The sequence below is a fragment of the Struthio camelus genome, chromosome 11 (assembly GCF_040807025.1).
Source record: "Struthio camelus isolate bStrCam1 chromosome 11, bStrCam1.hap1, whole genome shotgun sequence".
NCBI lineage: Eukaryota > Metazoa > Chordata > Aves > Struthioniformes > Struthionidae > Struthio > Struthio camelus.
Window position 1 is genome coordinate 4,880,204 of NC_090952.1, and position 25,023 is coordinate 4,905,226.

The following is a 25,023-nucleotide window of genomic DNA, read 5'->3' on the forward strand; positions in this document are numbered from 1 at the left end:
GGGGTGCAAGAGGGGCCTCTGAACAGCACTGCGAGGCTTCTGAAGGAGCAACAATAGCAAAACAGCCAGGAAGACACCTTCAAAGGATTGACATGAGCTTTATTCATATATTCTAGACGCCCCTTTTCTGAGTTTCACGTTACTGAGCACGGGAGAAGTTTTCAATTGCTTCCTTCATTTCCTAAAACAAAAAAAAAGAAGATAAAAAATAATAATAGTCACCAACCAAACAAAGACAAGCTTGCTATAAGCTGGAAGACAAACGCAAACCCTCGGTAGCTGAGTTCTTTAGAGAAAATAAAAGGATCTGTAGATGCATACAATTGCTGCTTGGCTCTACTTAGCAAATTACCTCGATTAACTGAGTTTTGTCATTGTCCTGCCGGTGGTGGTAAATACACTGGCTGAGCAGCAGATGGAGTTTCTCGAGGTGGCGTATGCTGCAGTCCTTGGTTGCCTCGCCCACAGCATTCAGCAGCTGCTGAAGAAAAAAGCCAGACAGTAGACATTTACAGTAGCACGAGATCTTCTGAGCAGGCTCTCAATGTGTTCACACACACACAAGAAGGCAGTCCAACACAACTCTCATCCTACTTTCTCGTATCGCTAAATAAAGGAGGAGTGAAACGTCAGGGAACAGACTTAAGCATGGCACCGGATTTCCATGGAGGAAATGAGCTCCTTGGACCTACTTGAGAGAAAGAGCAAGGCTCCAGTTGTGTTAGCTGCATGTTGGCCCTGCCTGCAGCTCCGCTGGCATATTGGAGAGCTCCAGGCTCGGCAGCAGAGCGGGAAGGAAAGGTAGATGAGCGAGCTGCAACCTACCCTGAGCCAGATGTGAGTTTCCTTCTCAGCAGCGGGTGACCATCTCCTCCTCTTCTCTGCCTGGCTCTCCGAGGGCGATGTGGGCCGCCTTCGCTTTCGTCTGCATACAGCTGCACAGAGATAGCAGAAGCAGCAAGCCAAAGCGTTACCTAAGCAGTTCTGTCTTCCAAATCGAGCATCGTCCTCTTACTTGGTGCACAAGGCAAAACAAGACAAAAAGGAAAACAGGAGGGAACTTGCCACCAGGCAGGGGCGTACTGGCATCTGCAGGCACCGCTGGCAATGTGTGCTCCTCTTGCTCCTCCAGCTGCCGCTCTTCCTCCTCCGCCAGCAGTCGAGGCTCAGGTGGGGATGCCACAGGCAGGACTTCCAGTGCGTGGCAACCTTCAGTCAACCAGAACAGGTTAGCCAAGCGATGGCAGTCCGACACAAGCAGAGTACAAAGTCATGCCAGGAAATCAAATACCCAAACACATGCCAAAGAGCTGCTAAGCTACCGATGGCAAAGCTCTATGTGTAGGACAGTTCCCACCTGCTCTCCTTTGTGGTGCAGCAGGTGGAGCAGCTTGGTGGAGAAGCAAGTCCTCAAAAAGCTTTCTCCCTTCCTCCTTGCTGGGTGGCTGGACATTGAAGACTTCTCCATAAAGCTCCGAAAACAAAGCTTGCACCTGAGGCGGGAGGAGAAAAGACAGTGCAGCCCTAAGGCCCCCCGCAGATTCGTGCTCTACTCCAAGCAGGTGAAAACTGTTTTCAGGGAAGCCGAGGAATGCTTTGAATAAGGGGGAGACTAGAACAAGTTTGCTTCTTGGCCTTCACGGCAAGATTGTAGTGGGTCAGCCCGGCACTGGAGGGCGTCTTCTGTAAGGAAGACCTCCAGGATGAAAGCTCAGGGCAGCGAGCCGAGGTTCCAGTGAGGCCAGGGAGGGCACGCACCAGCTCCTAGGTGGCCTGCAGTGGATTGCCTTGCCTTGCCGCCCTTCACTTGGAAGCCTTGTGGCAACTCCCGAGGGAGGAGATGCCAGCAGGGTGCCCTAGAAATAGCAATGTCCAAGTGCTTAGGAGGGCACAGGATTGAGGTACTTCAGGGAGTGATAAATTATCATGAGACTGAGAAAAGCGGGCAAAGCGGTGGCAGAAATACCTCTTCCGGGAGATCTGCATGGCAAACATCCGAAGTAGCGAGCAACAGCACTGGAGCGTAAGGTGGAATGCGCTCTAGCAGTGTGGTGAGCGTAGCTCTCAAGGTGACTCCAGCAGCCTCCCACCAGGCATGGATGTGTGGCATATAAATGATGCTGGGTGCTGTCCTCTGGGCTTCTCGGACCAACTAGTAAGAAGGAAGTTTGGGGAAGACCACTGAAGCGAGTAGCAGCATACCTGTGGTATGCTGAGAGAAAAGAAACCCTTTTCTTTGGCCCCAAACCGGGGTTGCCGTTCAGTCTGCTAAAGAAGGAGGCTGGCGAAAGGGCATGACCAGCAGTCAGGCAGATGCAGAGGCGCCTCCTGGGAGCTAGAGAGCCTGAAGAGGCAAGGGAAACAGCTCTGCGGAGCCCGCTGCCAGCAGCAGCAGCTCTTGCCAGGAAGAGAGGTTTCTCAAGAGCATCTTGGAGCTCCCTGAGCTGCTAGCAACAGCCTTACTGTGCGGCACTTGCAATGGAAAAGATGCTCCTGCACAACATGCTGCTTCTCTGCTGTTCAGTGTACAAGAAAAGGGTTCCTTCAGCACAACATAAACACCACAGAAAGCACAGGAAAGCCAGGCCGCCTCCGCTAAGCCCGTGAAGTCTATTAATGCTGTGAGACTGCAGAGAGAAGCGGTACCTGTGTGCATCTTTCTTCAGGTGGCGTGCTGCTAGCAAAGAGAGCCGGCAGGTCCAGCACGTGAACGGCAAACCTCTCCAGCGCGTGTAAGAGTGCAGGCGCCAAGTGAGAAGTTTGCCCGTAGCCGGGCTCTCCAGCTATTAGGAACCTGGGCCGGTGACATGCTGGCTGGCCACAAGCATTGCTAGGAGAAGAGCTGCAAGACAAGCAGTTTGGAAAGAAAGCGATGAGTCAAGACACAGCTGGTGAAGGTGTCTGTCTTTGTCCAGCACACACCAGTCTGCCTGTCTTCCCCGCTGAAGCTCTCACGCTCAGGATGTCCTGAGTTGAGGAGCCTTGAGTTCTCCGCACTGGTCAAGCTTAGGTGAAAGTGGTCAGCTGGTAACGGAGGTGGTGGTCACGAAGGGGCAGAACAAGCCTTCTGGGAAAGCAAATGACGCGGGCTTTGAGAGCCCTTAGCTGTATGTGAGGAAGGGCAAAAGTGGCTAGGCTCAATAACAACATTCCTGTAAGCCCATAGAAATGGGGGCTACTTGCTTGATTCTTGCGTTCCAATTGTTTCATCTGTCCTTGGGTGCTGTCTCTTAGGTTGCAAGTGCAACTCTCCTTGAGGAATAGCGTGCATGAAATTAGGGCAGCATGCCCTAATGTCTGTGGATGTCTTTGGGGGAGGAAAAGGAGGCTGCCCCCTTCAGCTTGATCGGCTGCAGCTCCTTGCTTTCTTACAACTGTAGCACCTAGTTCTATCTCTGTGCTTGCTTCTTGCAGTTTTGGATACCAGACACCCTGGGCAAGGTCTTCTTTCCTCCCTCATCTACCACCCCTCCCACCTGCAACCGCCAAGACACTTGGGAAAGCCCCAGCAATCAATCAGAAGCATTTCACTCAAAAGGTCGCGGGCAGTTTAACAACCTGTTAAAGTGGAGGAAGGTTTCCTTTTGCTGTCCAGAAGGTGATGCCTCCTCACTCTCCATGCAGGCGTTTTCTACAGAAGGATTGGTACCGTGAGAAGGTAAGAGAGGCTTGTTAACTCTCCTGAAGGTCTGCAGCCCTCCCTTGCACTAAGCCAGCTTCTAACTGAGGGCTGAAACCCACTGCCTTGTATGTCTTCACTGCCTGGGCATACACGGAATAATGCCATTTCCCCCAAACTGTCTGCCTTTGCCTAAGCTATGTTTTACTGGTGGCAAAAACTCCTCTTCTCCTTACAGTACAGCTAGAGGACAAGCAGGAAGCCCTTCCGCAGTTCCTGGACACCTAAAGCAGCCAGCAAGGCCACTTCTTTCTGCAGCGGGAGCCCACACTCCCAGTGTGGAAAGGAAGGGAAGGGCACGGCCTAACACTCCCTCATATTGCCTCCTCTTTCAAGCCTTAAATCAGTGCCAAACCCCAGGAAAGATGATGCTGACAACCTCCAGAAGCTGGCTGCTTCAGTGGAGAACGCATAGTTCCCTTGCTGTGAACCGGGAGGAGTTCCCAGCTCTGCCCTCTCTACCGTTCATTCCATTTACCCTCCGCCTGCCGCAAGGGTTTCTTTCTGTTGTTGGCGCAAACTAGCAGGGTTTGCTTTGGGAGAGGCTGACGGCAGTGAACGTAACGGCCCTACCTGGCTGTTGGTGCTTCTGGAGTGCAAGGGCTGCGTGGGGAAATACCCTCTGCACGCCTTTTAGGAGCCTCTCTAGCGTGTTCTGAAGCAGTGGCTTGGAGGCGGGTGGGAGTGGTTGCCCGGGGGAAGCCACGGCCCTCTGTGAAGCTGGTGCAGTCTTCTGCATAGCCAGCACAAAATCGGTTGCAGTGATCTCAATGGAAGCCACATTGATCTGCAGCTTCTGACTGCTGGTGTAGATGTGGGGATAGTGGCGATGGAGAGCGCAGAGGGCAGCTTCAGCGCAGAGGGCTTGAATGTCGGCCCCACAGTATCCTAATTCAGCAGAGCAGAAGCAAAAGGTCCGTCAGTCTCAGGCAGCACAGAGGAGCCAAGGACAGGCTTTGCCAAGGGACGCTCCGTTCTGGGAGGCACAGCCTCCCGTGTGGTGAGAGACAAGGGAAGGGAAGGCTCGGGAGCTTGGCTACTGCCTGGCACAAGCTCAGACGCTGTCAGGACCCAGTCAGAGGCAGGAACTCGGAGCGCTTTTTCATCTTACCGACACATGTTTCAGCCAGCTCTTCAAGCAGCGTGTCCGATGGCTTTGGGCTCCAGCCTCTCGTGTGGATCCTGAAAATCTCTTTGCGAGCCTACAAGCCAGATGGTTACATTTGGGCTTGTCTGCAACCTTTTTCTCAGAAACAAAAGAAACATCCGCAAAAGCCCCACTGTCACATTCCCGTACTTGCTTGTCTTCCTCTGCTAAAGTTAAGAAATGTGTGCATTCTAGTAACACACTGCCTGCTTCTCGAAGCTCAGTACTTCCCCAGTAGGTAGGAGGAGTAACTACAGTAGGAGAAACAATAATTCTGACTCAAACCTCTACCCCTGAACGAGCAAACGTCAAGCTGTGCCTATGCTCATCTCCGACCTTTGCCAGAGATTCAGGGAAGTGTTTCCTGTTTCTTTCCTGTTTTCCTGTTTCTTTCCTGTTTTCTTACTGTGTTGTGCATTGTTACGAGCCTTCGATCCAATAATGTGTTTCTCCTTCCTCTCCGCTCCCCACACGCTAACTCAAGAAAAAAGAATCTGGGATAGCCAAGAGGGGGGGGAAAAAAAAAAAAAAAAGAAAAGGAAAGAAAGCACCAAAGCCGGGGCTCCACTTTCTCCTGGAGTTTCTATTTTCTAAAGGAAACAGTTACTTCTGGTTGCTCTGTAGCTCTGTGGTCCCTGCTTGGATGTTGCCAAAGAACTGCAAGCGTCCCAAGCCTTGCCACTAGAAAGCTTCCCCAGTGTTGCATCTGGGCAGTGTCCTTCCCGTCTCCATCCAGCTGCCTGCTCAGACCAGTTACAATGGCAGCTCCCTAAATGCTCCTGGGCGGCTCCCAGGATTCCCAGCGCGGCCACACTCAAGCACAAGCTTTCACCTAAGCTTCTCCCAAGTGGAGGAGTGAGAGCGAGGAGGCAACTTCAGGAGGCAAGGGCCTGGGTGGACTAAGGAACGAAGCCAAGCGCAACCGCTTGGGCGAGGAAGAAAGCCCGTGTGCTCCAGGCTCCGTGAAACTCCTGTTTGCAGCCTCCCTCCCAGTTCTGCTCGGGGAACAGGGAGGTCTCCAGCACGTAGGGCACCTCTTTGCTTCCTCCCTCTCGGAGACAGTGTGTGGCAACAGGGTGTTCTTGTAAAGAGAGGCCTTGGCACTGTAGCAGGAAGGTTGCTGGAAGAGCCTTACCTGTCTGTTTGGCAAGGTGAAAAGGAACTCCCTGTCAAAGCGGCCAGGCCTTCGCAAAGCAGGATCCAGGGAGTCTGGCCTGTTGGTGGCGCCGATGACCACGACCTCGCCTCTGCTGTCTAAGCCATCCATGAGTGCCAGCAGCGTGGTGACAATTGAACTGGCAAGGAAATGTTGTTGGATTGCCTGGTTTAGTAGCTGCTGTTACATGCCGCCCGACTTTCTCCAAAGTCACGTCACTCAAAAAGGATAAGCTTTTCTGGAAGAGCTGTTGATTAGGGAAAGGACTCATGGTAGGCCCCAAACACCGAGGTAAGGCAAGAGAGGCCTTGTCCAGAAACCAAGCTTAGGGACTCGATTTCAACTCTTGTCTTTAAAATCCTGTGAACCTCTGTGTCATGGTACTAGAGGAGTTCAGAAGAAGTGCGTGTGTCATCTCCAGGGGACCAGCTGGGTCTTTTTCCCTCGGGAAAGGAAACGAAGCCGATTACGTGGCAATGCAAGGAAAAGGTGGTACCTGTGAATCTGATCTTGGTGACTGGAGCGCACAGGAGCCAGACCGTCGATCTCATCGAAGAAAATAATCGAAGGCCGCTTCTCATAGGCCTGGAAGGGAAGCACAGATGCAGGGCTACTGAGTGTATGTAAAACACAGCCCTACTCAGCAAGAACACGCAGGATGATCCTTGTGGCTGCAAAGGCACGGAGCCTGTGCTGGCCCCAACCCATCTGCAAGGTTTCCAGCCCTTCAGGCCAAGCCGGACGGCACGGGAGAAGGGAACACTGATGTTCCCATGTCAACAGGAGACACGGCCAAACTAGGCAGGAGGCCGAGTTCTGCTGACAGACGTCCACCGCGGACAAGTACAGGTACAACTCTGGCCCAACCTATTTCCTCCTTACCTGCTCAAATAAGGAGCGGAGCTGCCGCTCGGATTCTCCGACCCATTGACTGAGGCAGTCGGCACCTTTTCTCACAAAGAAGGCTATTCTCTTGTCTCCCTGCCTACATTCATTTGCGAGCGCTCGAGCCACCAGTGTCTTTCCAGTGCCTGGTGGCCCACAGAACAGACAGCCTCTGCAACATGACAAAAAGAGATGTCCGTAGCTACAATAAAAAGACATGGGAAAGTGCCTGTGGCAACCGCCGTCCTGAAAGCAAAGCAGCCTTCCCGCCTGACCAGAACACTTGCAGTATTAGAGCGCAGGAAGAGCTCCAGTGGGAGGAAAGTCCAGACAGGTGCCAGTGTTCCCAAGAGGCAAGATTTGAGAGCAAACAAAGCCTGTCTTTCTGGTGGAAAAAGTCGGAAGCTCTTTGACTGAGCCTTACAAAGAGAGGGAGGCGGGAAGTCAGCAGGTCTGTCAAACAACAGCTTAGAGGTGACTTGCCGGACCTCGTGCCTTCCCGCTTATAAACTAGTCAAGGGGACTTTTCCAAAACACTCAGAAGCCAACCAGCAGAAGCACTCCCAAAGCCACCTTCTTAAACCAGGAGCCTTCTGCAGCGTCTTCAGCTTTGACAGCCCTGGACAGCAAGCCTTTGACTGCAACAAAGCATTGCTTGTGGTGTGAAAGTAGGTCTAGCCTGGGCGTAAGCCATTTGTAAGGAATTCCTGTTTACTGCCACTGGGCAAACTGTGCCCGGGCAGAAATGTGGAAGCACACAGGTGTGCTGGCACCTGCGCTTCATGTTCTCCGGAGAAGAGCGCAATTAGCATGTTGTAGTTCTAAGGCAGCGTGTGTTACCTGGGGGGTCGGATTTGGAACCGCTCAAAGAACTCGGGGTAAAGCAAGGGAAACAGCACCATCTCCTTTAAAGCGGCAATGTGGTCAGCGAGACCACCGACACCATCAAAGCATACCTAGGGAAACATTCAAGAGGAGACGTGTCAGAGGTCAGAGAAAGCTGCAGCCTAGCCAAAAAAGCCTTCCTCCCAATGTATCCTATGCCAGCCCAAAGGGAAGGTTCAGGATGACCTGGCAGTTCCCCGAGAGTAAACCGTGAAGCACGGGAGCTGTTGACAGCCACAGTCAGGAAGGTTCTCATGAACACTGGAAAGGTCCCCACCGCCTCAGTGAGTTCCCACTCCTCACCGAACTCTCGGTTTGCACTGGGTCCACTTGCGGCAGGCTGGTTCCCGTTTTCCTTCCCTCCGCGTGCTTTCCCTCGCGTTCATCCTTCCCAGAGTGTAGGGGAAGACCCCTGTTGTGCAAGAAGGAGAAAGGGCAAGGGGCTTTCTAAATGAACCTGCAGGTAGAGGGATAGCTGCGCTTTTCCTGTTGCAAGAGAGTGTGGAAGCACTTATACACTGGCATAAACGTGGATGTTGTGAAGCTATATTCATTTCTCAGAGGCAAGAAGAATTTGGTTCGAGCCACCTGTCCAATTTAAACTGACCTATTTTCAATCATGGGACAGAAGAGACTGACATTTTACTCAAGCGTAGCAAGACACTCTCCCTCTAGGTCTCACTAAATTGCCTACCTGGGTTAAGAAAATCATTGTTCTACTTCACCATGAAATTGTCTACTGACGATTTGTGGCAGGGGCTTCTGGCTTCAGTTACCCAGTCTCAGCCAGGACCTCCACCCTCATCCTTCATCACTGGCTCCTTCCCCCCCCCCCCCCCCCCCCAAATCCTGCCTTTTTACAAGCTCTTGGCTAATGAAAGCTATCTTCTCTCCCAGAGGAAAAGCCTTGCTTCCTCTAGACCCTCCGACTGTCACAGCTACAATGCTGTGATTTTCCCCTCGTGACCGTCCCTCGGGAAAGCTTTACAAGTGTTACTCAGTGATGGGAGAGGCACCGCTACGGCTCCCTGAGAACTATCACTAGCCATACACCGACCTGCTCGTTCTTCTGCAGCACGGGCTTCGTGACCGGGCACGGCGAGACGCAGCTCTTTGTCTGACTTCAGAAGATGGGCCTGAAGAAACAAAAAGCAGCAATGAGCCTGCACGCCGGCCAAGAAACGCAACATGCACAGGATACAGGCATCTCAATGACAAAGGGAGAGCCTGACCTGCAGAATGAAGGCAGGGCATGTCAATGACAGTTGTTTTCCTTTAGCCACGTGGAGCCCACTCTGCACAAGAAATCAGCTCTCCCGAGAAACTGTGCGTGGAACCTACCTTCCAATGCCTCCTGGTAGTAGGCAACAGTCTTCCTGGCTCGAAGGTTATACTGCTTCCAGGGACCTTTGCCATCTTCCCCTTGCCGGCCTTCACCTTCCCGCGTTGCCCCTGTAATCACAGAGCCTAGACAGAGCTTCTGATTGGTCTGTGTGTGTATGCATTTGCATTGCCCACCCTGTATCCCACTTACACACAAGCAACGAGCCCTTCAGAGAGGCTCTGCATCTAGCCTACCTTCCCGGGGAGCGGGAGTGTCCTCAGCAGTTTGCCTGAGGTGAGGTGCCCGGGGAGTACCTTCGCCATCATCCTCTGTCTGCTCGTCTTCTGAGGACCCTGTAATTACAGTGCCCAGGCATCATTTCTGGTTTGTCTCTGCCTATGTACCTTCTCATTCCAGAAGTTCTACTCCCCCACCCTTAATCAGAAGCAACCAGCCCTTCAGGCCAACGGTGCCTGTAACCCACATTCCGATGGCTCTTGGTACTGGACGACGGCGTTCCGGGGTCGAAGGTAATAGTCCTTGGGAGAGTCGCGGCCATCTTCCCCTGTGTGGCGTTCACCTGCCTTTGATGGCCCTACAATGACAGAAGCTAGCTCTACTTTGGGACTGCGCTGTGCGCACGGACATTTTCATGTCCCCGCTTAGGCGTGGGGAATTAGCCCTTCCGAGAAAGGCTGCCTCTAACGTACTTTCCAGTGGAGCTTGATAGCATATGACAGATGATTTCCTTTCTCTCAGGCTATAGCACGCCTACAGGGAGCAAAGACAGAGGCTCTTGTGGAGCGCAGTGCACTTTGGAAGGCGTTTGTTCAGCTGCGTGAAAAGTGCAAGGGCATCAGAGTGCTGGGTGGAAGACAGAACTTACTGAGAAAGAGGAAGGTAAAGACGTTTTGACTTCTTCTGCAAGGACTCCTTCAGTCTGCCTGAGGTCCATGCTTCCTCCGAACCTGAGCTCAAGCAGCATATGAAGCACATGTCAACTTTTGGAAGCATGCAAGAGAAGCTCTTTACTCCTGAGGCAGTTTCTCAGGCAATGAAAACTGCTGAAGAGGACAAGGGAAATCTGCTGAAAGTGAAGCAAGTGTTTGGTTCACAAGACACTAGAGAAATTGCTGAGCCCGTAGACACGAGAGCCAGTAGTCGGAAGGTCTAGTTGGAATGATAATGCAAAACCTCAGCCAGCAGCAGGGAGTTACGCAGGAGCTGCCTGCAGCTTCTGCAGACATGAAGCACCTTTATGATTCCTCCTCTCACGCACCCTCTCAGTCCTCAAAGACTGGAGTAGCCATGACTGCACAAAACACTCCTGCCAACCAGGTTGGCTCCACCATACCAAGGAGCACAAGCGTAACTCCGAAACCCACAGCTACATGAACACTCGTCACAGGAGAAACCTGTGTTGGCAGCAGCAAAGGAGGAGGCAGTTATTGGAGCAAGGGCCAAAGGTCCTCTCACCACAGCTGAGGAGGCACGAGTGACACGGGGGTGGACGTGTTGCTGGGGAGCCAAGATTCTAAGCGTGGAAGTTGTGCAGCCCCGACAGCGCCCTATAATGGAGGGGCTCCCACAGCGGGCAATTTCCAGCAGGCCAGAGGACTTCCCTAGGGGCCCAGAGGGAATTCGCAGCCTCCCGAGTTAGTCCAAATAGGTCTTGCGGCCAGGAGAAGCCGCTGCTCTCCAACGTCCTGCTGGGAACCTCACCAAACAGCGTCTCGCGCTGTCCCACCACCTCCTCTCGCCTCCTCCTGCTCCCGGCCCAGCAGCTCCTCCAGAGCAGAGCAGAGCAGAGCAGAGCAGTAGCGAGAGCACCGCCAAGCGCGTGGGCTCAGCTCAGGCTCCCGGGGCGATGTGGGCAGGGGGAAGCTGTTGCTGTGATGCGCTCACTGCGTCCTGCCCCAGCCCATGTCACAGAGGGGCTGCAGGGACGCATTGACCGGCCAGGCCCTGCCAAGATGGGCCCTGCAAGGGGAAGGGGAGCTGCCTGGGGCACTTTAGGGGAGATGCCCCCACCTCCCTGCCCACTCCCCGAGGCCGCCAGGGGGCAGGCGCAGCCACAGGAGGGCTTCCCCAGGCTGGGGCTCCCCTCAGGCCTTCCAGCCCTGCCATGTCCCCACCTCGGGGATGCTGGGCTACACCTGCTGGCAAGGAGAGGCTCTGCTGAGGAAGGCAGGCCTAAGGGAGCAACCGAATGAACACAGAGGAAGACTGTGACTGCCCTCAGTGATCTTGTGGGCAGGAAGGGCCGAGCCCTAGCTGTTGCTTCCCTAGGCCACGAGCATGGAGCTGGCCGAGCCTAGTGAAGCAGCAGAGGGGTTTGCTCTCTCACCCTGAGAACTGCGTTCAGACAAATGCACCAGGAATGTGTCCCAACAGTGTCAAAGCCTGGGAAAAATAAAAGAAAAACAAAGCAGAACCCAAACCCTTTTTGGCAATGGTCATTTCTTTCCCTCGGCACTAAAAAGCCTCTGCATTAGGGACATCCACTGGGAATAGTGGGCTTGGGGTGGGTGCTAATTTGGGGGAGGGGGGAGGGTTGAAAAATGTGATCCTCATGAGCCGAAATCCCCATTTTCAGTCCAAAGTCACTCATTTTGCAGAAGAAAAATGTGATGCTCGCACACAGCCTACAATACTCGCAGCGCCCTCACACTGCTTGGGTTCCCCGTGGAGGAGGTGCTTCGCAGAGGGAAATGGAAGGACTGGGAGGCTGCAGGGAGAGGACCAGAGGAGACTTGAGCATGCATGAGGGGAAGAGAGGGGATCTGAGCACAGGCAGAGGGGCAGAGAGCACGTGAGCGTGCCTGGAGAAGGGATCTGAGGGTGCCCAAAGGAGCCTGGAGGATGCCAAGGGGGCAACCGAGGCGGTTGCAAGGCACACGACTGCGCAGCCCAAGAAAGCCAACAGGGACAGAAAGGCTGCCGAGAGCCCCTGGCTTCAACAGCCCAGGAAGGCAGCCCGCTCAGGGCGCCGGTGCCTCTTCCGGAGCCGGAGAGTTGTGTAAGCATGCCCGTGTCTCTGCAGGAGAGCATATTCACGCAGCTCGGGAGGAGAACATCCACCAAAGACAGGTCCATGTGTAGGCAAGCCTTCTGTCACCTTCCTGTCCGTGTGCCTCTGCTCACCCAAGTGCAACGGGAGTGGGACAAAGAAGCGCTCGCTTGCGTGTATGTGGTACAGAGGTGTCCGAAGCCTGGGGGAAGGCCATGGCAAAGTGTCCGAGATGTCAACCTCTCTCTGCTTGGCAGAGCAGAAATTGGCCTCTTCAATGAAAGGAGCAAGAGCTGCTCAGGAAAGAGCTTGTTCACTTGCAAAGGGCACGCTCGGCAGCACCCCCTTCCTACTTGTGCCCTCCGCACGCTGGTGCTACCTGGAAGCATCACCTGGCCAATGCCTCGTCTTTTCCACACATAACCACTCGAGGGGCTTTTTTTTTTTTTTTTCTCAGGAGAGCACTGGGGCGTGTGTGCAGTGCGCGCGTGTGCGTTGAGGTGCCTTTGTGGAGAAGGTGCTGAGCCTTGTTGCTGGGGGAACATGGGGAGGGGGCGAGCAGGAGAGTGCTGGGGAGACGTTGGGAGGGTTTGTGGCTGGCGAGAGCCTCTGCTTCATTAAGGTTACCTGATCGAGGACCAAGGGGCAAGTGAGAAGAAAACTCCACAGAGACCTGAACCTGACAGGCGAGGGAGAACAGACAAGGGCAAAGGCCAAAAGCCTCCAGTCTCTACTTACCTGGCCCTGAGGCCACTACAGGCATAGTCTGGGAGAGGGATAACCTGGGCTTTGCAAGTGATGAGGAGTCCTGAGGATTTGGAGTTGTTCACGGGGGGACCCGTGCAGAACGGAGTAAGCAATGTGTGGGGCAGGGGATCAAGGAGGAAGAAAGAGGGGGAATGGGATGGAGGGGTGCAAGAGGGGCCTCTGAACAGCACTGCGAGGCTTCTGAAGGAGCAACAATAGCAAAACAGCCAGGAAGACACCTTCAAAGGATTGACATGAGCTTTATTCATATATTCTAGACGCCCCTTTTCTGAGTTTCACGTTACTGAGCACGGGAGAAGTTTTCAATTGCTTCCTTCATTTCCTAAAACAAAAAAAAAGAAGATAAAAAATAATAATAGTCACCAACCAAACAAAGACAAGCTAGCTATAAGCTGGAAGACAAACGCAAACCCTCGGTAGCTGAGTTCTTTAGAGAAAATAAAAGGATCTGTAGATGCATACAATTGCTGCTTGGCTCTACTTAGCAAATTACCTCGATTAACTGAGTTTTGTCATTGTCCTGCCGGTGGTGGTAAATACACTGGCTGAGCAGCAGATGGAGTTTCTCGAGGTGGCGTATGCTGCAGTCCTTGGTTGCCTCGCCCACAGCATTCAGCAGCTGCTGAAGAAAAAAGCCAGACAGTAGACATTTACAGTAGCACGAGATCTTCTGAGCAGGCTCTCAATGTGTTCACACACACACAAGAAGGCAGTCCAACACAACTCTCATCCTACTTTCTCGTATCGCTAAATAAAGGAGGAGTGAAACGTCAGGGAACAGACTTAAGCATGGCACCGGATTTCCATGGAGGAAATGAGCTCCTTGGACCTACTTGAGAGAAAGAGCAAGGCTCCAGTTGTGTTAGCTGCATGTTGGCCCTGCCTGCAGCTCCGCTGGCATATTGGAGAGCTCCAGGCTCGGCAGCAGAGCGGGAAGGAAAGGTAGATGAGCGAGCTGTAACCTACCCTGAGCCAGATGTGAGTTTCCTTCTCAGCAGCGGGTGACCATCTCCTCCTCTTCTCTGCCTGGCTCTCCGAGGGCGATGTGGGCCGCCTTCGCTTTCGTCTGCATACAGCTGCACAGAGATAGCAGAAGCAGCAAGCCAAAGCGTTACCTAAGCAGTTCTGTCTTCCAAATCGAGCATCGTCCTCTTACTTGGTGCACAAGGCAAAACAAGACAAAAAGGAAAACAGGAGGGAACTTGCCACCAGGCAGGGGCGTACTGGCATCTGCAGGCACCGCTGGCAATGTGTGCTCCTCTTGCTCCTCCAGCTGCCGCTCTTCCTCCTCCGCCAGCAGTCGAGGCTCAGGTGGGGATGCCACAGGCAGGACTTCCAGTGCGTGGCAACCTTCAGTCAACCAGAACAGGTTAGCCAAGCGATGGCAGTCCGACACAAGCAGAGTACAAAGTCATGCCAGGAAATCAAATACCCAAACACATGCCAAAGAGCTGCTAAGCTACCGATGGCAAAGCTCTATGTGTAGGACAGTTCCCACCTGCTCTCCTTTGTGGTGCAGCAGGTGGAGCAGCTTGGTGGAGAAGCAAGTCCTCAAAAAGCTTTCTCCCTTCCTCCTTGCTGGGTGGCTGGACATTGAAGACTTCTCCATAAAGCTCCGAAAACAAAGCTTGCACCTGAGGTGGGAGGAGAAAAGACAGTGCAGCCCTAAGGCCCCCCGCAGATTCGTGCTCTACTCCAAGCAGGTGAAAACTGTTTTCAGGGAAGCCGAGGAATGCTTTGAATAAGGGGGAGACTAGAACAAGTTTGCTTCTTGGCCTTCACGGCAAGATTGTAGTGGGTCAGCCCGGCACTGGAGGGCGTCTTCTGTAAGGAAGACCTCCAGGATGAAAGCTCAGGGCAGCGAGCCGAGGTTCCAGTGAGGCCAGGGAGGGCACGCACCAGCTCCTAGGTGGCCTGCAGTGGATTGCCTTGCCTTGCCGCCCTTCACTTGGAAGCCTTGTGGCAACTCCCGAGGGAGGAGATGCCAGCAGGGTGCCCTAGAAATAGCAATGTCCAAGTGCTTAGGAGGGCACAGGATTGAGGTACTTCAGGGAGTGATAAATTATCATGAGACTGAGAAAAGCGGGCAAAGCGGTGGCAGAAATACCTCTTCCGGGAGATCTGCATGGCAAACATCCGAAGTAGCGAGCAACAGCACTGGAGCGTAAGGTGGAATGCGCTCTAGCAGTGTGGTGAGCGTAGCTCTCAAGGTGACTCCAGCAGCCTCCCACCAGGCATGGATGTGTGGCATATAAATGATGCTGGGTGCTGTCCTCTGGGCTTCTCGGACCAACTAGTAAGAAGGAAGTTTGGGGAAGACCACTGAAGCGAGTAGCAGCATACCTGTGGTATGCTGAGAGAAAAGAAACCCTTTTCTTTGGCCCCAAACCGGGGTTGCCGTTCAGTCTGCTAAAGAAGGAGGCTGGCGAAAGGGCATGACCAGCAGTCAGGCAGATGCAGAGGCGCCTCCTGGGAGCTAGAGAGCCTGAAGAGGCAAGGGAAACAGCTCTGCGGAGCCCGCTGCCAGCAGCAGCAGCTCTTGCCAGGAAGAGAGGTTTCTCAAGAGCATCTTGGAGCTCCCTGAGCTGCTAGCAACAGCCTTACTGTGCGGCACTTGCAATGGAAAAGATGCTCCTGCACAACATGCTGCTTCTCTGCTGTTCAGTGTACAAGAAAAGGGTTCCTTCAGCACAACATAAACACCACAGAAAGCACAGGAAAGCCAGGCCGCCTCCGCTAAGCCCGTGAAGTCTATTAATGCTGTGAGACTGCAGAGAGAAGCGGTACCTGTGTGCATCTTTCTTCAGGTGGCGTGCTGCTAGCAAAGAGAGCCGGCAGGTCCAGCACGTGAACGGCAAACCTCTCCAGCGCGTGTAAGAGTGCAGGCGCCAAGTGAGAAGTTTGCCCGTAGCCGGGCTCTCCAGCTATTAGGAACCTGGGCCGGTGACATGCTGGCTGGCCACAAGCATTGCTAGGAGAAGAGCTGCAAGACAAGCAGTTTGGAAAGAAAGCGATGAGTCAAGACACAGCTGGTGAAGGTGTCTGTCTTTGTCCAGCACACACCAGTCTGCCTGTCTTCCCCGCTGAAGCTCTCACGCTCAGGATGTCCTGAGTTGAGGAGCCTTGAGTTCTCCGCACTGGTCAAGCTTAGGTGAAAGTGGTCAGCTGGTAACGGAGGTGGTGGTCACGAAGGGGCAGAACAAGCCTTCTGGGAAAGCAAATGACGCGGGCTTTGAGAGCCCTTAGCTGTATGTGAGGAAGGGCAAAAGTGGCTAGGCTCAATAACAACATTCCTGTAAGCCCATAGAAATGGGGGCTACTTGCTTGATTCTTGCGTTCCAATTGTTTCATCTGTCCTTGGGTGCTGTCTCTTAGGTTGCAAGTGCAACTCTCCTTGAGGAATAGCGTGCATGAAATTAGGGCAGCATGCCCTAATGTCTGTGGATGTCTTTGGGGGAGGAAAAGGAGGCTGCCCCCTTCAGCTTGATCGGCTGCAGCTCCTTGCTTTCTTACAACTGTAGCACCTAGTTCTATCTCTGTGCTTGCTTCTTGCAGTTTTGGATACCAGACACCCTGGGCAAGGTCTTCTTTCCTCCCTCATCTACCACCCCTCCCACCTGCAACCGCCAAGACACTTGGGAAAGCCCCAGCAATCAATCAGAAGCATTTCACTCAAAAGGTCGCGGGCAGTTTAACAACCTGTTAAAGTGGAGGAAGGTTTCCTTTTGCTGTCCAGAAGGTGATGCCTCCTCACTCTCCATGCAGGCGTTTTCTACAGAAGGATTGGTACCGTGAGAAGGTAAGAGAGGCTTGTTAACTCTCCTGAAGGTCTGCAGCCCTCCCTTGCACTAAGCCAGCTTCTAACTGAGGGCTGAAACCCACTGCCTTGTATGTCTTCACTGCCTGGGCATACACGGAATAATGCCATTTCCCCCAAACTGTCTGCCTTTGCCTAAGCTATGTTTTACTGGTGGCAAAAACTCCTCTTCTCCTTACAGTACAGCTAGAGGACAAGCAGGAAGCCCTTCCGCAGTTCCTGGACACCTAAAGCAGCCAGCAAGGCCACTTCTTTCTGCAGCGGGAGCCCACACTCCCAGTGTGGAAAGGAAGGGAAGGGCACGGCCTAACACTCCCTCATATTGCCTCCTCTTTCAAGCCTTAAATCAGTGCCAAACCCCAGGAAAGATGATGCTGACAACCTCCAGAAGCTGGCTGCTTCAGTGGAGAACGCATAGTTCCCTTGCTGTGAACCGGGAGGAGTTCCCAGCTCTGCCCTCTCTACCGTTCATTCCATTTACCCTCCGCCTGCCGCAAGGGTTTCTTTCTGTTGTTGGCGCAAACTAGCAGGGTTTGCTTTGGGAGAGGCTGACGGCAGTGAACGTAACGGCCCTACCTGGCTGTTGGTGCTTCTGGAGTGCAAGGGCTGCGTGGGGAAATACCCTCTGCACGCCTTTTAGGAGCCTCTCTAGCGTGTTCTGAAGCAGTGGCTTGGAGGCGGGTGGGAGTGGTTGCCCGGGGGAAGCCACGGCCCTCTGTGAAGCTGGTGCAGTCTTCTGCATAGCCAGCACAAAATCGGTTGCAGTGATCTCAATGGAAGCCACGTTGATCTGCAGCTTCTGACTGCTGGTGTAGATGTGGGGATAGTGGCGATGGAGAGCGCAGAGGGCAGCTTCAGCGCAGAGGGCTTGAATGTCGGCCCCACAGTATCCTAATTCAGCAGAGCAGAAGCAAAAGGTCCGTCAGTCTCAGGCAGCTCAGAGGAGCCAAGGACAGGCTTTGCCAAGGGACGCTCCGTTCTGGGAGGCACAGCCTCCCGTGTGGTGAGAGACAAGGGAAGGGAAGGCTCGGGAGCTTGGCTACTGCCTGGCACAAGCTCAGACGCTGTCAGGACCCAGTCAGAGGCAGGAACTCGGAGCGCTTTTTCATCTTACCGACACATGTTTCAGCCAGCTCTTCAAGCAGCGTGTCCGATGGCTTTGGGCTCCAGCCTCTCGTGTGGATCCTGAAAATCTCTTTGCGAGCCTACAAGCCAGATGGTTACATTTGGGCTTGTCTGCAACCTTTTTCTCAGAAACAAAAGAAACATCCGCAAAAGCCCCACTGTCACATTCCCGTACTTGCTTGTCTTCCTCTGCTAAAGTTAAGAAATGTGTGCATTCTAGTAACACACTGCCTGCTTCTCGAAGCTCAGTACTTCCCCAGTAGGTAGGAGGAGTAACTACAGTAGGAGAAACAATAATTCTGACTCAAACCTCTACCCCTGAACGAGCAAACGTCAAGCTGTGCCTATGCTCATCTCCGACCTTTGCCAGAGATTCAGGGAAGTGTTTCCTGTTTCTTTCCTGTTTTCCTGTTTCTTTCCTGTTTTCTTACTGTGTTGTGCATTGTTACGAGCCTTCGATCCAATAATGTGTTTCTCCTTCCTCTCCGCTCCCCACACGCTAACTCAAGAAAAAAGAATCTGGGATAGCCAAGAGGGGGGGGGAAAAAAAAAAAAAAAAGAAAAGGAAAGAAAGCACCAAAGCCGGGGCTCCACTTTCTCCTGGAGTTTCTATTTTCTAAAGGAAACAGTTACTTCTGGTTGCTCTGTAGCTCTGTGGTCCCTGCTTGGATGTTGCCAAAGAACTGCAAGCGTCCCAAGCCTTGCCACTAGAAAGCTTCCCCAGTGTTGCATCTGGGCAGTGTCCTTCCCGTCTCCATCCAGCTGCCTGCTCAGACCAGTTACAATGGCAGCTCCCTAAATGCTCCTGGGCGGCTCCCAGGATTCCCAGCGCGGCCACACTCAAGCACAAGCTTTCACCTAAGCTTCTCCCAAGTGGAGGAGTGAGAGCGAGGAGGCAACTTCAGGAGGCAAGGGCCTGGGTGGACTAAGGAACGAAGCCAAGCGCAACCGCTTGGGCGAGGAAGAAAGCCCGTGTGCTCCAGGCTCCGTGAAACTCCTGTTTGCAGCCTCCCTCCCAGTTCTGCTCGGGGAACAGGGAGGTCTCCAGCACGTAGGGCACCTCTTTGCTTCCTCCCTCTCGGAGACAGTGTGTGGCAACAGGGTGTTCTTGTAAAGAGAGGCCTTGGCACCGTAGCAGGAAGGTTGCTGGAAGAGCCTTACCTGTCTGTTTGGCAAGGTGAAAAGGAACTCCCTGTCAAAGCGGCCAGGCCTTCGCAAAGCAGGATCCAGGGAGTCTGGCCTGTTGGTGGCGCCGATGACCACGACCTCGCCTCTGCTGTCTAAGCCATCCATGAGTGCCAGCAGCGTGGTGACAATTGAACTGGCAAGGAAATGTTGTTGGATTGCCTGGTTTAGTAGCTGCTGTTACATGCCGCCCGACTTTCTCCAAAGTCACGTCACTCAAAAAGGATAAGCTTTTCTGGAAGAGCTGTTGATTAGGGAAAGGACTCATGGTAGGCCCCAAACACCGAGGTAAGGCAAGAGAGGCCTTGTCCAGAAACCAAGCTTAGGGACTCGATTTCAACTCTTGTCTTTAAAATCCTGTGAACCTCTGTGTCATGGTACTAGAGGAGTTCAGAAGAAGTGCGTGTGTCATCTCCAGGGGACCAGCTGGGTCTTTTTCCCTCGGGAAAGGAAACGAAGCCGATTACGTGGCAATGCAAGGAAAAGGTGGTACCTGTGAATCTGATCTTGGTGACTGGAGCGCACAGGAGCCAGACCGTCGATCTCATCGAAGAAAATAATCGAAGGCCGCTTCTCATAGGCCTGGAAGGGAAGCACAGATGCAGGGCTACTGAGTGTATGTAAAACACAGCCCTACTCAGCAAGAACACGCAGGATGATCCTTGTGGCTGCAAAGGCACGGAGCCTGTGCTGGCCCCAACCCATCTGCAAGGTTTCCAGCCCTTCAGGCCAAGCCGGACGGCACGGGAGAAGGGAACACTGATGTTCCCATGTCAACAGGAGACACGGCCAAACTAGGCAGGAGGCCGAGTTCTGCTGACAGACGTCCACCGCGGACAAGTACAGGTACAACTCTGGCCCAACCTATTTCCTCCTTACCTGCTCAAATAAGGAGCGGAGCTGCCGCTCGGATTCTCCGACCCATTGACTGAGGCAGTCGGCACCTTTTCTCACAAAGAAGGCTATTCTCTTGTCTCCCTGCCTACATTCATTTGCGAGCGCTCGAGCCACCAGTGTCTTTCCAGTGCCTGGTGGCCCACAGAACAGACAGCCTCTGCAACATGACAAAAAGAGATGTCCGTAGCTACAATAAAAAGACATGGGAAAGTGCCTGTGGCAACCGCCGTCCTGAAAGCAAAGCAGCCTTCCCGCCTGACCAGAACACTTGCAGTATTAGAGCGCAGGAAGAGCTCCAGTGGGAGGAAAGTCCAGACAGGTGCCAGTGTTCCCAAGAGGCAAGATTTGAGAGCAAACAAAGCCTGTCTTTCTGGTGGAAAAAGTCGGAAGCTCTTTGACTGAGCCTTACAAAGAGAGGGAGGCGGGAAGTCAGCAGGTCTGTCAAACAACAGCTTAGAGGTGACTTGCCGGACCTCGTGCCTTCCCGCTTATAAACTAGTCAAGGGGACTTTTCCAAAACACTCAGAAGCCAACCAGCAGAAGCACTCCCAAAGCCACCTTCTTAAACCAGGAGCCTTCTGCAGCGTCTTCAGCTTTGACAGCCCTGGACAGCAAGCCTTTGACTGCAACAAAGCATTGCTTGTGGTGTGAAAGTAGGTCTAGCCTGGGCGTAAGCCATTTGTAAGGAATTCCTGTTTACTGCCACTGGGCAAACTGTGCCCGGGCAGAAATGTGGAAGCACACAGGTGTGCTGGCACCTGCGCTTCATGTTCTCCGGAGAAGAGCGCAATTAGCATGTTGTAGTTCTAAGGCAGCGTGTGTTACCTGGGGGGTCGGATTTGGAACCGCTCAAAGAACTCGGGGTAAAGCAAGGGAAACAGCACCATCTCCTTTAAAGCGGCAATGTGGTCAGCGAGACCACCGACACCATCAAAGCATACCTAGGGAAACATTCAAGAGGAGACGTGTCAGAGGTCAGAGAAAGCTGCAGCCTTCCTCCCAATGTATCCTATGCCAGCCCAAAGGGAAGGTTCAGGATGACCTGGCAGTTCCCCGAGAGTAAACCGTGAAGCACGGGAGCTGTTGACAGCCACAGTCAGGAAGGTTCTCATGAACACTGGAAAGGTCCCCACCGCCTCAGTGAGTTCCCACTCCTCACCGAACTCTCGGTTTGCACTGGGTCCACTTGCGGCAGGCTGGTTCCCGTTTTCCTTCCCTCCGCGTGCTTTCCCTCGCGTTCATCCTTCCCAGAGTGTAGGGGAAGACCCCTGTTGTGCAAGAAGGAGAAAGGGCAAGGGGCTTTCTAAATGAACCTGCAGGTAGAGGGATAGCTGCGCTTTTCCTGTTGCAAGAGAGTGTGGAAGCACTTATACACTGGCATAAACGTGGATGTTGTGAAGCTATATTCATTTCTCAGAGGCAAGAAGAATTTGGTTCGAGCCACCTGTCCAATTTAAACTGACCTATTTTCAATCATGGGACAGAAGAGACTGACATTTTACTCAAGCGTAGCAAGACACTCTCCCTCTAGGTCTCACTAAATTGCCTACCTGGGTTAAGAAAATCATTGTTCTACTTCACCATGAAATTGTCTACTGACGATTTGTGGCAGGGGCTTCTGGCTTCAGTTACCCAGTCTCAGCCAGGACCTCCACCCTCATCCTTCATCACTGGCTCCTTCCCCCTCCCCCCCCCCAAATCCTGCCTTTTTACAAGCTCTTGGCTAATGAAAGCTATCTTCTCTCCCAGAGGAAAAGCCTTGCTTCCTCTAGACCCTCCGACTGTCACAGCTACAATGCTGTGATTTTCCCCTCGTGACCGTCCCTCGGGAAAGCTTTACAAGTGTTACTCAGTGATGGGAGAGGCACCGCTACGGCTCCCTGAGAACTATCACTAGCCATACACCGACCTGCTCGTTCTTCTGCAGCACGGGCTTCGTGACCGGGCACGGCGAGACGCAGCTCTTTGTCTGACTTCAGAAGATGGGCCTGAAGAAACAAAAAGCAGCAATGAGCCTGCACGCCGGCCAAGAAACGCAACATGCACAGGATACAGGCATCTCAATGACAAAGGGAGAGCCTGACCTGCAGAATGAAGGCAGGGCATGTCAATGACAGTTGTTTTCCTTTAGCCACGTGGAGCCCACTCTGCACAAGAAATCAGCTCTCCCGAGAAACTGTGCGTGGAACCTACCTTCCAATGCCTCCTGGTAGTAGGCAACAGTCTTCCTGGCTCGAAGGTTATACTGCTTCCAGGGACCTTTGCCATCTTCCCCTTGCCGGCCTTCACCTTCCCGCGTTGCCCCTGTAATCACAGAGCCTAGACAGAGCTTCTGATTGGTCTGTGTGTGTATGCATTTGCATTGCCCACCCTGTATCCCACTTACACACAAGCAACGAGCCCTTCAGAGAGGCTCTGCATCTAGCCTACCTTCCCGGGGAGCGGGAGTGTCCTCAGCAGTTTGCCTGAGGTGAGGTGCCCGGGGAGTACCTTCGCCATCATCCTCTGTCTGCTCGTCTTCTGAGGACCCTGTAATTACAGTGCCCAGGCATCGTTTCTGGTTTGTCTCTGCCTATGTACCTTCTCATTCCAGAAGTTCTACTCCCCCACCCTTAATCAGAAGCAACCAGCCCTTCAGGCCAACGGTGCCTGTAACCCACATTCCGATGGCTCTTGGTACTGGACGACGGCGTTCCGGGGTCGAAGGTAATAGTCCTTGGGAGAGTCGCGGCCATCTTCCCCTGTGTGGCGTTCACCTGCCTTTGATGGCCCTACAATGACAGAAGCTAGCTCTACTTTGGGACTGCGCTGTGCGCACGGACATTTTCATGTCCCCGCTTAGGCGTGGGGAATTAGCCCTTCCGAGAAAGGCTGCCTCTAACGTACTTTCCAGTGGAGCTTGATAGCATATGACAGATGATTTCCTTTCTCTCAGGCTATAGCACGCCTACAGGGAGCAAAGACAGAGGCTCTTGTGGAGCGCAGTGCACTTTGGAAGGCGTTTGTTCAGCTGCGTGAAAAGTGCAAGGGCATCAGAGTGCTGGGTGGAAGACAGAACTTACTGAGAAAGAGGAAGGTAAAGACGTTTTGACTTCTTCTGCAAGGACTCCTTCAGTCTGCCTGAGGTCCATGCTTCCTCCGAACCTGAGCTCAAGCAGCATATGAAGCACATGTCAACTTTTGGAAGCATGCAAGAGAAGCTCTTTACTCCTGAGGCAGTTTCTCAGGCAATGAAAACTGCTGAAGAGGACAAGGGAAATCTGCTGAAAGTGAAGCAAGTGTTTGGTTCACAAGACACTAGAGAAATTGCTGAGCCCGTAGACACGAGAGCCAGTAGTCGGAAGGTCTAGTTGGAATGATAATGCAAAACCTCAGCCAGCAGCAGGGAGTTACGCAGGAGCTGCCTGCAGCTTCTGCAGACATGAAGCACCTTTATGATTCCTCCTCTCACGCACCCTCTCAGTCCTCAAAGACTGGAGTAGCCATGACTGCACAAAACACTCCTGCCAACCAGGTTGGCTCCACCATACCAAGGAGCACAAGCGTAACTCCGAAACCCACAGCTACATGAACACTCGTCACAGGAGAAACCTGTGTTGGCAGCAGCAAAGGAGGAGGCAGTTATTGGAGCAAGGGCCAAAGGTCCTCTCACCACAGCTGAGGAGGCACGAGTGACACGGGGGTGGACGTGTTGCTGGGGAGCCAAGATTCTAAGCGTGGAAGTTGTGCAGCCCCGACAGCGCCCTATAATGGAGGGGCTCCCACAGCGGGCAATTTCCAGCAGGCCAGAGGACTTCCCTAGGGGCCCAGAGGGAATTCGCAGCCTCCCGAGTTAGTCCAAATAGGTCTTGCGGCCAGGAGAAGCCGCTGCTCTCCAACGTCCTGCTGGGAACCTCACCAAACAGCGTCTCGCGCTGTCCCACCACCTCCTCTCGCCTCCTCCTGCTCCCGGCCCAGCAGCTCCTCCAGAGCAGAGCAGAGCAGAGCAGAGCAGTAGCGAGAGCACCGCCAAGCGCGTGGGCTCAGCTCAGGCTCCCGGGGCGATGTGGGCAGGGGGAAGCTGTTGCTGTGATGCGCTCACTGCGTCCTGCCCCAGCCCATGTCACAGAGGGGCTGCAGGGACGCATTGACCGGCCAGGCCCTGCCAAGATGGGCCCTGCAAGGGGAAGGGGAGCTGCCTGGGGCACTTTAGGGGAGATGCCCCCACCTCCCTGCCCACTCCCCGAGGCCGCCAGGGGGCAGGCGCAGCCACAGGAGGGCTTCCCCAGGCTGGGGCTCCCCTCAGGCCTTCCAGCCCTGCCATGTCCCCACCTCGGGGATGCTGGGCTACACCTGCTGGCAAGGAGAGGCTCTGCTGAGGAAGGCAGGCCTAAGGGAGCAACCGAATGAACACAGAGGAAGACTGTGACTGCCCTCAGTGATCTTGTGGGCAGGAAGGGCCGAGCCCTAGCTGTTGCTTCCCTAGGCCACGAGCATGGAGCTGGCCGAGCCTAGTGAAGCAGCAGAGGGGTTTGCTCTCTCACCCTGAGAACTGCGTTCAGACAAATGCACCAGGAATGTGTCCCAACAGTGTCAAAGCCTGGGAAAAATAAAAGAAAAACAAAGCAGAACCCAAACCCTTTTTGGCAATGGTCATTTCTTTCCCTCGGCACTAAAAAGCCTCTGCATTAGGGACATCCACTGGGAATAGTGGGCTTGGGGTGGGTGCTAATTTGGGGGAGGGGGGAGGGTTGAAAAATGTGATCCTCATGAGCCGAAATCCCCATTTTCAGTCCAAAGTCACTCATTTTGCAGAAGAAAAATGTGATGCTCGCACACAGCCTACAATACTCGCAGCGCCCTCACACTGCTTGGGTTCCCCGTGGAGGAGGTGCTTCGCAGAGGGAAATGGAAGGACTGGGAGGCTGCAGGGAGAGGACCAGAGGAGACTTGAGCATGCATGAGGGGAAGAGAGGGGATCTGAGCACAGGCAGAGGGGCAGAGAGCACGTGAGCGTGCCCGGAGAAGGGATATGAGGGTGCCCAAAGGAGCCTGGAGGATGCCAAGGGGGCAACCGAGGCGGTTGCAAGGCACACGACTGCGCAGCCCAAGAAAGCCAACAGGGACAGAAAGGCTGCCGAGAGCCCCTGGCTTCAACAGCCCAGG

General features: G+C 53.7%; 2 protein-coding genes across 2 annotated transcripts; both read right to left on the bottom strand.

Moving 5' to 3' along the window:
- Nucleotides 1–585: 585 nt before the first annotated feature.
- On the bottom strand, nucleotides 586–9,061 carry LOC138068790 (ATPase family AAA domain-containing protein 2-like). Its single transcript, XM_068957501.1, has 14 exons — nucleotides 8,810–9,061; nucleotides 8,056–8,164; nucleotides 7,708–7,823; nucleotides 6,865–7,039; nucleotides 6,479–6,567; nucleotides 5,962–6,121; nucleotides 4,791–4,881; nucleotides 4,290–4,567; nucleotides 3,828–3,862; nucleotides 2,647–2,842; nucleotides 1,967–2,152; nucleotides 1,358–1,493; nucleotides 1,016–1,209; nucleotides 586–606 (listed from the first exon to the last, which is right to left on the bottom strand). The coding sequence occupies exons 1-14, from the start codon at nucleotides 9,004–9,006 to the stop codon at nucleotides 586–588; spliced, it is 1,983 nt and encodes a 660-aa protein (XP_068813602.1). The 5' UTR covers nucleotides 9,007–9,061.
- A 4,519-nt stretch (nucleotides 9,062–13,580) lies between these two features.
- LOC138068791 (ATPase family AAA domain-containing protein 2-like) lies at nucleotides 13,581–22,039 on the bottom strand. Its single transcript, XM_068957502.1, has 14 exons — nucleotides 21,788–22,039; nucleotides 21,038–21,146; nucleotides 20,704–20,819; nucleotides 19,861–20,035; nucleotides 19,475–19,563; nucleotides 18,958–19,117; nucleotides 17,786–17,876; nucleotides 17,285–17,562; nucleotides 16,823–16,857; nucleotides 15,642–15,837; nucleotides 14,962–15,147; nucleotides 14,353–14,488; nucleotides 14,011–14,204; nucleotides 13,581–13,601 (listed from the first exon to the last, which is right to left on the bottom strand). Exons 1-14 carry the CDS (start codon nucleotides 21,982–21,984, stop codon nucleotides 13,581–13,583), a joined length of 1,983 nt encoding a protein of 660 aa, XP_068813603.1. The 5' UTR covers nucleotides 21,985–22,039.
- Nucleotides 22,040–25,023: the final 2,984 nt, after the last annotated feature.